This window comes from Augochlora pura, chromosome 7, assembly GCF_028453695.1.
Source record: "Augochlora pura isolate Apur16 chromosome 7, APUR_v2.2.1, whole genome shotgun sequence".
Taxonomy (NCBI): Eukaryota; Metazoa; Arthropoda; class Insecta; order Hymenoptera; family Halictidae; genus Augochlora; species Augochlora pura.
Window position 1 is genome coordinate 26737321 of NC_135778.1, and position 13553 is coordinate 26750873.

At 44.9% G+C, this 13553-nt stretch overlaps 1 protein-coding gene across 6 annotated transcripts in view; it reads left to right on the plus strand.

Moving 5' to 3' along the window:
- Heph (polypyrimidine tract-binding protein 1 heph) overlaps positions 1-13553 on the plus strand; it is a 504094-nt gene that overhangs the window by 434054 nt on the left and 56487 nt on the right. For all 6 annotated transcript variants that reach the window (XM_078187514.1, XM_078187508.1, XM_078187509.1 and 3 more), the window contains one exon: positions 2414-2548. In XM_078187514.1, coding sequence (XP_078043640.1) covers positions 2414-2548 — 135 coding nt within the window. The remainder of the gene's footprint in view (positions 1-2413; positions 2549-13553) is intronic.

Here is a 13553-nt window from a genome sequence, read left to right on the forward strand (position 1 = left end):
GAAGCGCGTATGTCGTACATCTTTCATTCAATTGTCAGTCAAAAACCAACAAAGCAATCGGGACCAAACAATTCGAGAACACAATTGAAACATTCGGGAATATTGTTCGCTTTATTAGAACGCAATATCTCATTGATATGTGTATTTAATTAATTGTCAATTTCACTTTTCTCGGGAAATAATATGTGAGCCACGTTGACAGTATTTTTATCAAAAGTATCGGAAAAAAGAAATTCTAATAGCTATCAATAACAAATTTTATCTATTTTCTGTGTTTTCTGTGCAATGGCTTCTTAAATTTGGTTATAGTTATTACAAAATTAATTCGGTGAAGTGATACAAAATGTCGATGAAAGTAGCTTGAAAATGTGTCGAATAGAAGACAGTAATTACGGTTTAAAACCTGTACAACAAAGACCCGTGGCCAGATTTTGTATTGCATTTGTTATATCCTGCCAAAAAAAATTGTGAAAGTTGCGCCATTTTTGGGGTCGGTCGAGCGGCGTTACCCCTTAACGAGTCGGAACGTTTTCCAGCCGGCGGCGGTGCTTTTCACATGTCGCGGTGTTTCCCGGGGACCTGGAGTTTCCCGGTTCAATTCTGAAGTTAGTTGGGCCCATGAAGCATTTATGGGCGGCCGGGCAGTCGTGGCGTCGCGGTGTTCCTGTAAAATTAGAATGACCGGTCGGTATACGGGTCCCGGGCGTCGTGTGCGCGCCGGTATTTTTATGTCGGGAGCTGTATGAAATTACCGGGGACCGGCATATAAAACGGATAAAATAAAATTAAATAATAAAACACGGTCGTGTCCGCGGCCGGCTAACGTGTCCCACGAAGTATAAATCCCGCGGCACGGTCTCATTCCGCCGTCCGGTAACATAATTAACGTCTCCCCGCCGCCGCGCGGCATTAAAAAATTTTCCGAATCGAAGGAATCGAAGGTCCAATTAAAAGTTCTGTTTGCAGTCGCCGATGCTTGTGCAAATGGGCGGGAACCGTTCGGCGTGTTTCCATAGTGTGCGTTTCAGCCGACAGGGGACAAATTCTTGCGTCCAACGAAAAAAAAAAAAAAAAAAAAATAATAGCCGGTTCTCCATTTTTCAAGTTTCCCAATGGCGACTCCCCGGCCCCCGCTTACTCGCGGAGGTGTGCAAACAACGCCTGGGAACGTTCAGTCCTGTTTTCGATCCGGATCCCGCGTATTTATTTAGTCTTGAACCACTCCGTATAATCCATTCAGCCTGAACTTCGCAAATATTTTTCGCAACGCGTATAAACGTCCGCGAAAATCTGGTTGCGCGCGACATTACTTGAAACGCTTGCCCCCACCCCCCACCCCTCCCCTCCCCTCCCCTCAAAGCACTCGATTGATGTCCCTTCACGTAGAAATATCGTTCCGTCACGCTAACTCGGTAACAAGTTCCCCTTTCACGGGACTTCCGGTGTGCCCACTGTGCGGTTCCACGGAGCACGGAGTTTCCGGGGAACCGACTGCGACCGACCCGGGCCGCCCGCGTTTTCATCCGGCATCGGAATTCTAATGCACCGTTTCTTCTACGTTTTATGGAAATTCGCGTCTACGAGGCGGCGGCGCGCGGTGACTCTTCCGATTATGGCGGACAGGTCCGACCGGGACCGGTCGAATTTCCAAACCGGCGCGAGTCGGGGAGAGCGTAAACCAAGTCTGGGGAGAGTTAGGGAAGTTCGGGCACGGGTCTAGTTAATTCGAATGTAAGATAATCGTTGGACCGCGGATTTCGTGAATTCGTGGCGAAATTTAGTAGCAAGGAGATTTAAAGTAAATTTGATAGTACAGAGTAAAATTTAAGTATAATCTTAGAACGAGCGTCTTAAATATAATTTATATACAGCGAGATGTTCAAAGCGAATGAAATGGCTCGCAAAGTTCCTATAAATCAACTTCACCCCTTGCTATAGCGACTTTGTAATTACCATAATTATTAAAACTTCTTCGTTCACAATAATTTCCTAGAAGAGAAAGAAACCATAGTCACTGTGTATTTAGGCAACCAGAGTAGAACAACCAAATAAAGAATACGAATAACTTAAGATAAAACCAAATTAAAATTTCCATTAATTTTGATCGATTCGAATAATCGAAAAAGAAATAAAATTGTTGTACTGTCTCTGCGTTTTCCAAGTAATGCAGAGGTCCACGATCTGACGATGTCAGCGGGTCGCTATAGACCCGGGCGTCGCCGCGATCGCATTTTCCTACGATCATAAAAGCACTGATGAAGAGTTACAGAGAACATACTATACCATAAATTGCTAACAACGTTACATTCCATACGGAACGAGCACGGTGGACAAAGAATAGAATTTATCTTACACATGGGGACAACATCTCGAGCTTCCCGCTAACTTCCGCCGTTTTTCTACATTGTTACAGAACTCGAACAACCAAGTTGCAATTCCTGGGCAGAATCAGGTGGGGCAGGCGGAGACTCAAGGGGGGCCGAACACGGTTCTCAGAGTTATCGTCGAGCAGATGGTGTACCCCATTTCCTTGGAAGTGCTGTATCAGGTGAGTCACGCTTTCTGTCGATATTATATCTCATTGAAACCAAGATGTTGCAAAATTACGATAATTGTTCTCGACAATAGATCCACGAATTACTGGAACCAGAAATTTCATATCAGTTGACAATTATTCTGATTTTTAACAAGCGTCATTGTAATAAATAACTCTTAAATATAGATAACTTCTAGAGAACTTAAATTTGACAAATCCGAATAATGGTAACTGAAAAAGATCAGTAATTCTGTATTAAAAAGTCATTTAAACTTAGTGTTAAATTTCGTCGACTAATTTTCGTCCGAAATTCATGCGGCTTTAATTTCGGTTCAAATTCCCCGCAAAATAATAAATAAAATATTCGAGCAAGCTTAAACATCTTCCGCGTGTTTCGCTGCTCGATTAAATTCATAACAAAGTGGTTAACAATTTCGAGAACTATGGAGTGTCGAGTGAACAAGTATGAGCACCTCCGACATGTTTTGCAGTCCGATTAAATCCTCAATGAAGTGGTTATTAATATTTTCGAAAAGCCGTCGAGTGTCAAGTTAACGAGAACGAACAATCACGGTTTAATTGTCAATTCGATGCGCGGGTACAGCGACGCAACTAAGTGGGGGGACGGTTTAGGTTCTGTTATAGGGTGCGCGTTCGAAGTAAAAAAAAAAAAAAAAAAAAAAAACAGAAAAAAAAGGAAACGGTCGAAATCGTTCGGGAATAATGCGGTATATGCAAAATTAATCCGATTTCGCGGCAATTCTCTCGAATTCGATTCTCGATTAATCGGATATTTCTCCGGTATACATACTTCGGCCGGCCGTGAATTACGACGGGGGGGGAAGAGAGAGTAGCAGCATATTTCCCGCGGTAAATATTCGCGGCTGCGGAGAGATTTTTTTCATCCCGTCGCGTTTCCGTTAATGGAATATTAAATAATCCGCGGGGGCCGGCGATATGTTTACCGGCTCGCCGCATAAACGCTGCCAACTATAGCCCCCCACTCCGCCCCCGTCGATATCGATGCATCTCGAACTACTGAATAATTAAACGACCGACGGCTCCTGAACGGTCAGAGCGGTTCCGACGGCGCAACAACACCGGTGCCTCTGTTATCCGAACTAATCGAGAGAACATCGTCGATCGAATAGTCGAGGATTCGCGCCAATTTGGGGAGTCGCTTGAAAGTAACTAACCGCATATATGCTTCGTAGCTAAAAGGTATTAAACAAAATATTATCTTAGAATTATATTCAAATTATATTATATTGTATTAAAAATATTGTATAATTTTCTGTGCAAGAGTTTCTATACGATCCGACGTAATAGCTATACTGTAAAGGAAAAAGTTGCATGTAATGACCTTAGGTATCCTGCGTTTTTGGATTGTTAGACATTTTTGGAACACCCTGTAAATACAAGGCGCATTAGTGTCGCTCACTCTAATTCTTATTATACTTATCACTGGAGAGAATCGTAGGGAATAAATTAAACGTGTTCGATATATATTTACTCAGAAAACACTGTAATTTCAGCAACTTCAAGTTCAGCGTTAGAAAACCACAAGTCGACGTTGCACTGTTATTGCAAATTTCGGTTTAATACAAGACTTTTAAACGGCACGGCAGGATTAAGATCGGAATTTCAGTTCGATCGATCACGAAGAATCTCGCGCGCTGTTCCCGTTACGACGAGCGCCCCATTATTTATACGAATTTGTACGATTTCCCATTATTATCCCCTCGTTCATCAGAATATTAAGTGGCTTAATTTCTGGCACACTGCGACCGTCCAGCAGGTTTCATTTATTAATACGCCGGAATTATTACCTTCCGCTGACTGTCGTACAATTTTCGCGATTCGAATATTTTACAGGGCGATCGAATCGATTCGCCCGGCGCTCCGCGTTGAAACAAAAAGGTCCGTCGGCGACCGACTCAGAAATATATTCGACCCTTTCAACGTTAGCTTCGCGCAAAAGGTAATCGCAGCGTCTTCGTATAACCATATTTTACGAATTTTTATTGGGATATATTTCGAACAATGAAACTCGCCGGAACAATGTTACCGTTATTATCGATAAGTTATTCGTTATGGCAATTTAACATGCACGCGATCCACTCAAGTTAATTTGTGTATCCGGCAGCAACATGCGCGGGTAGTGCGATGAAATAATAACAATAACATTGTAATATTTGCGGTAGGAAGTAACGCATCGAACAGACCACACTTCGCGAGCGTATCTACGATGATAATGGTAATAGTAACTTTATTTACCAACGGAGCGATATTAAAATATTTGAAATAATCCCGGCGTTAATTAGTAGAACACGAGGAGCGACGATTAACCGGCGTCGTGCCGTTCCCGCGGACGAGCGGAGCGGGAACGAGAGTCGCAGACTTTTTCATCGGCGTCGTCCTGCGGGCGGGACCGAGACGAAAACGAGCGGGTGGATTTAATAAAAGTTGCAGATTCCGCTGGGCGACTTGGTTGCATAATAGAGAAACGCGGTGGAAACGCGCAATTTTGTTCTGTAATCGCATCACACGGTTCACCGCGCGATCCCGATTCCGCGCCGAGCGCAATTTTGCATTACAAATTCATAATAAGGAAACAGATCGGGCCGGTGGCGCGGTGCGCCGGGGCGGGGGGAGGAGGAGGGGGAGGAGGGGTGAAGGGAGGGGAGGGGAATTACATATTTTACGAATTACAAATTACAATCACAGGAGGGAATTATGTAACGAGCGGACGTTATTAGTGAATTAATTCCACGTGACACGGCGCACGGATCATAAGCGTCGATTCCGGGCGCGATTAATTACGGCGCAACGGTCGATTAACGAATCGATTAAAATCGTGAAGCTGCCCGATTATGCCCACCCCCCCCCCCCCCCCCCCAACCCTCCCTCTAGCGCCGCTCAACTTTCGCTATTGTCATACCCGGGTTAATGACTCGGACCTAATCAACGCTCGGTTAAAAGCCGGGGCTGGTCGGATCGAGCACCGACTTAGCACCGACTTCGTCAAACATTCATCGAGCTCTCTCACCGGTCTTCTTCTGTGATTAATCGGCTTACGGAGCGTCAATAGATACATTTTTGGAAATCCTGGTGACCGATTAAGAATTACGTGGATAAATCGAATTCGAAACGGTTCAGAGTCGAACGGTATTGGTGCTCGTTAATGAGCGATCCGATTTCGGGACGCATGCCAGGGTAACCTCGTTGTGCATGCTGCCGATCCGAGTGGCCCATAAATTTGTTATCCACTGTCTTCTCGAATAATATATCACGCCGAACAGCAGCCGATTCTTTTTAGAAATGTGACCAAAATCAGAGTGACGTGAAACTTGCGCTATTGGCAGGTAACAAATTCAGACATACGACATTTATCGTCGTAAATGCGGGTATCACTTCTGTCACGTAATAACGCGATCATTTTTAAATTATTTTCAATTACTTAGCAATAGTTTTCAGTTATCACAATGTTTTTTTAAGTTGTTAAAGATGTGACAAAGACGACTATGAATTGAAAATTTGCTATATTTGCGGGTAATAAAATATACCTTGTTGTCTTCGTAAATACAGATAGCATTTCTCTCGAAGCTGTGACAATTATTTTTCAATCAATCGTTTAATCATTTCTCGATCACCTAGTAATAATTTTTAATTATTTCAATGTTTTAAACTAATCGTTAAAAGCGAACGCACAAAATCTGCCAATTAGACGTAGCAAGCAATAATAAATCAAACTGTATAGCCATTTTCCCCCATTCATAGCCACTTCTCCCTCGTTTTTGTCCCACTTTCTGAGAAAATTGCCCACTGTGCACGATGGCCCTGAAAAGCCCGGAAACCCAGCCTTTCTTTCTGCTTGAATATAGAGTGTTTTCATAGGTGATGCACGCTAAACGTGCATCACCTAAACATGCGCCTTCCTTTCTGTCACTCTGAATATACACGAAGGCAGCGCATCCCCCCATTTTCGGGAAGAAACGTGTGCCGTGTCATCCGAATAGAAATTCGCCCGGCCCACACAAAACTGTCAAAACCTCGACCTGCATTCTCCTCAAGAGCTTGCCTACTTGCACAAAAATAGTAGGCAGTAATGCAGTCAGTATTCTCTGCCTCGGAATACGGCCGTTAGAACTTCGCCACTTTTCATTTAACGCAGCAACCTTCGGTCGCCTTTCCAAAGATTCCTAGCTATGCGACAGTCGGGGATGAGTCCTGGAATTGCGAAGAGCTGAGTCTCAGGTCGGGGAAGATTATCGAACGACTCGGATTCTAATCAAAAATGTACAATTTGGTAAAATTGTTACTTTAATTTGCACCGAGAGAGGAACCTTTCCTGATTTAGAGAGCTACTGGCGGCCTCCCTTCGTGCTTACAGATGTACCATACTGTACACTACTAAAATTAGAGTCCTAAACATGCTGCTATAGACCTAGACGAAATAATGAAACCTCCGTTAACCGAACTAGTCGTAGACGTCATCTCCAATCGTTGATTTCGTTTTACTTCGACGAGGGGATTCGGATAATCGTGGCTCGACGACAATCATTTGAACAAATGGGGGATTCCTTCGGATCAAACGAAGTTCCACCGAAGCTGAAAGACAGCTGGTTCCTGGATCGGGTGTCTTTCACGGCTGAGGTTCGTTTATCGATTATATTTGTGCGCTTAATGAAATACTGACGCCTGGGTGGCCGTGGTTTAAATCATTTGAGGTGGAAACGTCGGCCGTTTCATCTTCCGCGAGAACAACCAAGAGTAATCCGGACGCGCATTAACGGGAACCAGGTCCAGCGTTCGTCGGATTGAAATTCCGAAAGATTACAGGCGTTTCGTTGTCCGGCACGCTGTTCCCGCGGCCTGCGGAACACGGCCTCCGCTCCGGCCGGCTCGCTCGCGCGTTTACTTCACGCATGCTTGCTTTTTCGATAAGCACGCGCGTTCTGCCGGATTTCTGTCGACGAATCAGGGACCGGGACGAGGTCGAGCCCTAAGCCGGTAATGGACCAGCTAGAAAACATTTCCGGATTACATGCCGGTGATTGCCTGCTGTTTGGCTGCGTAAGTAGGCTTACGCCCGCGATTCTGCTATTCGCCGGGATTTACACGCACTACGATCGTTCCGAAAGATTAGCAGTGACCCTGCCGGTTCTGCTAAGTCGATGCCGCATTGTGCGGCCAAAGCGTTGGCTGACCGAAAAGTCTTGCCGGCTTCGAGAAGCTAGGGATGCTAATTTAGTTTAGCACCGCGCGTGTCAGATTTGCGTCATTGGTCGCTTTCGCGAATGTGAACGTCAGAAGCAGACGTAGTGTGGATGTAGGTATGATAGAGACTGTCTTGTTAAGGCGATGCAAAAGTCCGGAAGAGTTTACGTTGAGTCTAAGTTAGACGAAACAGTTTTGAACTTGGGTCTAGAAGTGACTCTATTGATCTGGACTACTTGAGCACTTTTATTCTAAGGGTAGGCGATATCTGGAGCTTGCTCAAGACTGTAACGATAACAGTAGCGACGTAATACTAGTCGGAAGTGCACAATGGATCATCGCACTTAAACCTAGTTTAGAACGGACAAACATAAACCTACGTTTAGCTAGATTTAGAAATAACTATGACAATCCAGCCCACATATACACCTCTACCCCGGTCGTAATTAATGTCTAAAGCTTATCTCGGACCAAGCAACATCAATAGCAGCCTAGCCTCAGCCAGAATCCCGTCAGCCATCATGGCAACCCGAGGCTAGCTGATCAGGACACCTAGGATTTTTCAACGATCCTTCGCCCGTGTTTAAGTTTATGGGTCCCGGGCCAATTAGACACCGTAAAGAGTTAGCTGCAGCTGGGAATGCGCCTCCATCCCTGCGCTCGCCCTCCTAAAAGCGCGAGAAGAAAGGTTGCAATAAAGTGGAGGGGGAGGTGTTCAGGTGCGCGTAGGGTTCTCAAACGGGCGCTATGAAAACTTGGTAATCCGGTGGGAGGGGTGCTATTAGTCAGTGTCGGGGGCCGCTTTAAAATTTCTAATGATCCGTGAACTTAACGAAATGTATCCGTTGAAGGGGTCATTGATCGCGGAAACTTTTAATGGCGGCCTTTTTCTCGCCCGTTGCCCCTACCCTCCCCCCTCCATTTTTTTCGCCCGCGAACACCGGGGAACTGTATAGTCTCCGGCAACTCCGCGTAACCGGCAGTTATTAAGCGACGGAGATTAATGCACCCCGATGGATTCAGAAGTTTGCGGCGGGCCCGAGGTGTACACAGTATTTTCAATTCGCCGCGATGAACGGCCCGATGTCGCGTCAATCCATTTTCTCTAGAATTTGTGTCAAGGTAGCTTCGCGCCATGACGACTTCATTTGACGCTTCAGTGATTATGAGTTTTTAGTGATTAACCCAACTCAACCCGTATAGTGTCGCTGTGAATCTCCGAGGTTTGTCCTTAGATTGAGGTCTATAGAATTATAGTAAATTCTACGAATTTGTCGCTCAAATTGGAGATAAAAAGTGGACTATTTTGGAGAATTTACTGTACAGGTCTCCTCTATAGGTCTCTAGAAAATGCCATGTTATATAAGACTCAAAGTTAGTACAAAAAGGGGAATATGTTCCAGGAACTTATTACGGTTTTTTAACATCCATATATGCAACCTAATTAAAAAACATTTTTTCAGACTTTTTGCACCCTTTATCCTCTTTAAAAATCTGTAATTATTTATTTGTTTGCCGGTTCTTAAAGGATCATTATAGATTTCTTGAGACGTTTTACACCATTATTCCTTCTCGTTATAATTTTACGGTAACTTAGTCTTCAAATATATTCAAGAAAAATTGTTCTTAATTTTCTCGTCGCGTCAGAACGAAACAGTGCTATACGAAGATTCCCGCGTTAGAGCCGCTCGTAGGGAGCTTACCTGTCCCTAGAACGTCTAATATGTTAAATCTTCGCAGGTAAATGCGGAAAAAAACATGCTCGAAACGCGAGCATCGGTAATTAAATTCTGGCCACGTTAAACGGGTTTCCAGTCCACTGTGCCTCGGGTTGAAACGTGGAAAAAAGCACGAGACAACGGGCGGCGCGCGCACGGAGGACGCTAGGGGAGGTGTGGCGCACGAGCATTATTCCGTACATGGCGATTCGTGCACGGTACGAGTTCGTTCCGTAAATCGGATTATACAGTCGGTTGATGGAGGGTCGTAAAACTATCCGGGGCCCTCGAAACCAGTCGTTTCGCCGCTGTAATTTCTCTCTGTACACATCTTGTTCTCGCGTTTCCTTCTTTCCGAGGCTCCTTGGGCCATTCGACGCGTCCGGATGGGCGCCGGCACACCTTCGCGGGACGGACCCCGGCACGGGAATGTAAAACCGGTCGTAACGTTCCGTCAAAGAACGTAAACGTAGAGACGGGCCGGCCTCTTAACGTTTACGTCTTTGGTCAAATCGAGGAATTCTTGTTAGGGCCGCGCTACCGTAAACGCATCGACCTGTCTGCCAGGCGCGTCGCCCTTTTACCACCTGCCCCGGAGCCCTCGGCATCCTCTTATTAAAGAGCCCGGCCCGGCCCGGCCCGATATTCTAGAGAGCTCCGACCGAACGGTATCGTTCGGTCTTTTCATTCCCTTTAATCTCGCGCCGGTGTTACTGCGATCCTCGAAAATACTCGATCAGATACGATGACCATGGTGCACAAGATTAGGTGATTTTTGTGACAGGCCCTCGGATTTTCGAGCGACAAAAACATCAACGATTTAGTCGTTCGACTTTCTTTAGACAGACTTCGTCTTCGAGAAACGTCCCATTTTTAATAAAACTTGATAGTTAGCATCTTGAGGGATGAATATTTATAGTAGGAGAAATCTAATTTCTTCCCTTTTATTTTTCATTCATTTCATTTGATTCCATAAGGGTTCTTCTTAGTATTGATGAGAATTTCTGTGGAAAATCGTTTTTCAAGTGATCCCCATTTTCTTTGCACTTAGGATCCCTAATCGATATTTAAATAACTTAAATTGTCTGAATTTTTTAGGTGACACGAACCATCCAATGTAGATGTTCCATCTTCTTAACCCCGTTATTTTTTTACTTCTCGCTTGATTTTATTCTTTCATTTCTCAGATAACAGCTATTTTCATTTCCAATTAATACTTAATTTAGAAGTAATTTTTCTAGAATCCTACAATAGCTTATAGCATCGCAATTGTTAATATGCATTTTTACTAACTCTGTCTCCCTTAAATGTTCATAACATTCGATAGAATTAGACTTTTTACATAGAATAACATTCTCTGTACTCCCAAGGAACGCGCAAATACAGCTCGAAATTTAAAAAAAAAATTTGTTCGCTGCTTCCGTCGCAAAAAATTCGCCAAATTTACCTTGTTCACCGAAAGGGTTGTAACGGGTGCACAGGTCAACATCGATGATTATTGCTAATTCCTCAATCACCGAGAAGACGAAATTGTTATTGCTGCCGGCGTTTGTGTTATTCGATTCGGAGTACCATTCAGGCCACCCTCGGACGCGCCACCCCTTTTCATGGTCACCGTTGTAGAGCGGCGACGCGGACGCTGTTGTACATATTGATTGATGTAACAGTTATTAATTCGCGTTCTCGATTATCGACGAGCGGTATCTACAACGCCGTTGCCTCCGTAATGCAATAACGTGCAATAATAGTAACGTAATTTCGCCCGTGTCGACGTCGACGATCCGCCATTATTCATGATGTACAAGCGGCAAACGGCACGGGGAATACGACATTATGGTTTCGGCTAATCCTCGTCCGACGTTCCCGCGACCGAGTTTTCCGTTCCCGATGGCCTACCGACCTTTGAAAAATTGATAGCCGCGCGGACACTCCTCGGGGACGCCTTATTGCCTCTCTTAAAACGGCTCCGAAAATTTAAACCGGCCAAGCGGCCGGCTCGAATGTTTTATTCCCGGCGCCTTAAAACACGGCGAAATGTATTCCAACGGAAAATAGTAAAATTCAATTACAACAAATTTCTATTACAAAACCAAAATTTCTATTCGGTTACCATGGATTTTCAATAGATATTATCATGAATTTTCTTATTACGAATTTTTGCTATAAATTCGAACCACGATAGATTTTTAATAAAAGTTTAAACGGTAATTCTACGCGCGTCAGTGTCCACTAAAAAGCATCGTCCACCCCCGTGACCTTCGCGCGACCTTCGATATCAGAATGCAAAACGATGTTTGCGTTCGCAAACAAAAAAAATTGTCAGCGGAGTTATTTTGATACCGGGTGACACCTGTGACGCGGTGAAAATTCGGATTGAAATTCTGGGAACGAGGGGAACGGTTCTCCAGGATATTTGTGGGCATCAGTTTCTCCCTGTGATTATTCCGGCTGAAATCGTAAAAATTAGGTCGAAAGACCGTTCGGGAAAATGTTCGGGAAAAATTACACCACTGCCGGTTCGGACATGTCTCGGCTACGCGCGCGCTTTCTCTCTCTCTCTCTCTCTCCTCGACACGCGAGCCTTTGAGGTCTTGATTTCCCATGGGATTTGTCGCGGCGCTGGTGCCGCGAGTGCGCGCCGGTGTCCGCTGGAAAGTCGTGGCGAAAAAAAGCGCGATGGGAAGCGCCGTGGAGCGCATATCGACGCGGAAGTTATGGTGATCCGATCCCGATTCGAGACGCCCGTGTAACTTATTTTTAATGGATCCCCGTGAACTCTAATTTAGCTGGGGCGGCTCGCACGCAAAAAGCCCGCGCGGACGAAATTGAAACCGAAATGGATAAATAATTCGGCGCCGGTTCTTTTTTCCGTAAGTGCCGGCGCCTACGGCGTTCTTGTATTTCTTGTCAAATATCCGAAAACAAAAGCTATACGGGCCCCCGCCCCGTCGATCCAAAAACCGATATCAAATAGCCTGTCACCGATAGCTAATTGTTCCGCGCAGACGAAATAACCATCGACAATAATTAAACAAAACCGCGCGCACGCACACGGCCGCGCCGTTGTATCCCGCTGCCGACGAAAGAAACGTCATCGATTTTCGACAGTTCATAAATATAATCCGTCGAGCCGTCACGAAATTCGTCAGATTTCCAGGAGCCGATTGTGCTAGGCACTGTAATTAATCGTCGATATAATTAATTACGTCGAATATATTCCATGGCGGACCGTTTATACTCAAACCTATAATTGTTTAGGGTGTTCATTGTCGCGGATTTCCCGGAAATCTCAGCCACCCGACGGAATTATTAAAATAAACGACGCCGCGTAATTGAGCAAATTCAATTAGTCCGCTGTTACTATTAATCCTCGCGGAACACTTTCCTTGTTCAACGATTCTAACTTCGAAACTAGATTTCCAGAGAGAGTCCGATTTATAGACACGCGTCGTCCGGATAGAGGAGATCGTTTATGAATAACGCGTAGCCGAGAGAAAACCGATCGAATGCGGTTTAAAATGCATTTTGTTGCAAATAGATAGCTCAATTAGTTCCCGAGATACAGCGCTTTAAAGTTTACTCTTGAGATGTCGAAAGCGGCGTAACCTGGGTCAGTGATACGCAGCGTGGACACTACTAGTGATGTGCTGACGTCATTCCTCACGCTAGTCAGCGTACTATAGGGTTGGGGCGATTAGCGTGAACGGGCAAGCGAGTCAGTGATAGACGACGACGAAAAATCAGGGTCCTGTTTACACGTCGATATCTTTTGAACCAGATGAGATATCGACATGGGACAAAATGCGTTTTAAAGAAGAAGCTTGGCGACGTTTAATGGCGTCACTTACATGTACATGTTGTAAACGATTTTTAACTGGTCGGCGTTTGAATTTGGACTATATTTCTCCGATTTATTTTCGACAATAGTATAACGATCGAGCGACCGTTCGAAGGCTCGCATATTTCAGTGGTCCGTATAGGTCTGATGCACTGCTTTTGTAGCAACTATTTCCGTCGACGATTAACACTCTGGAATCCATCGCAGCGGGTCGGTGAACGTCGACGAAGAAGGGTCCCGT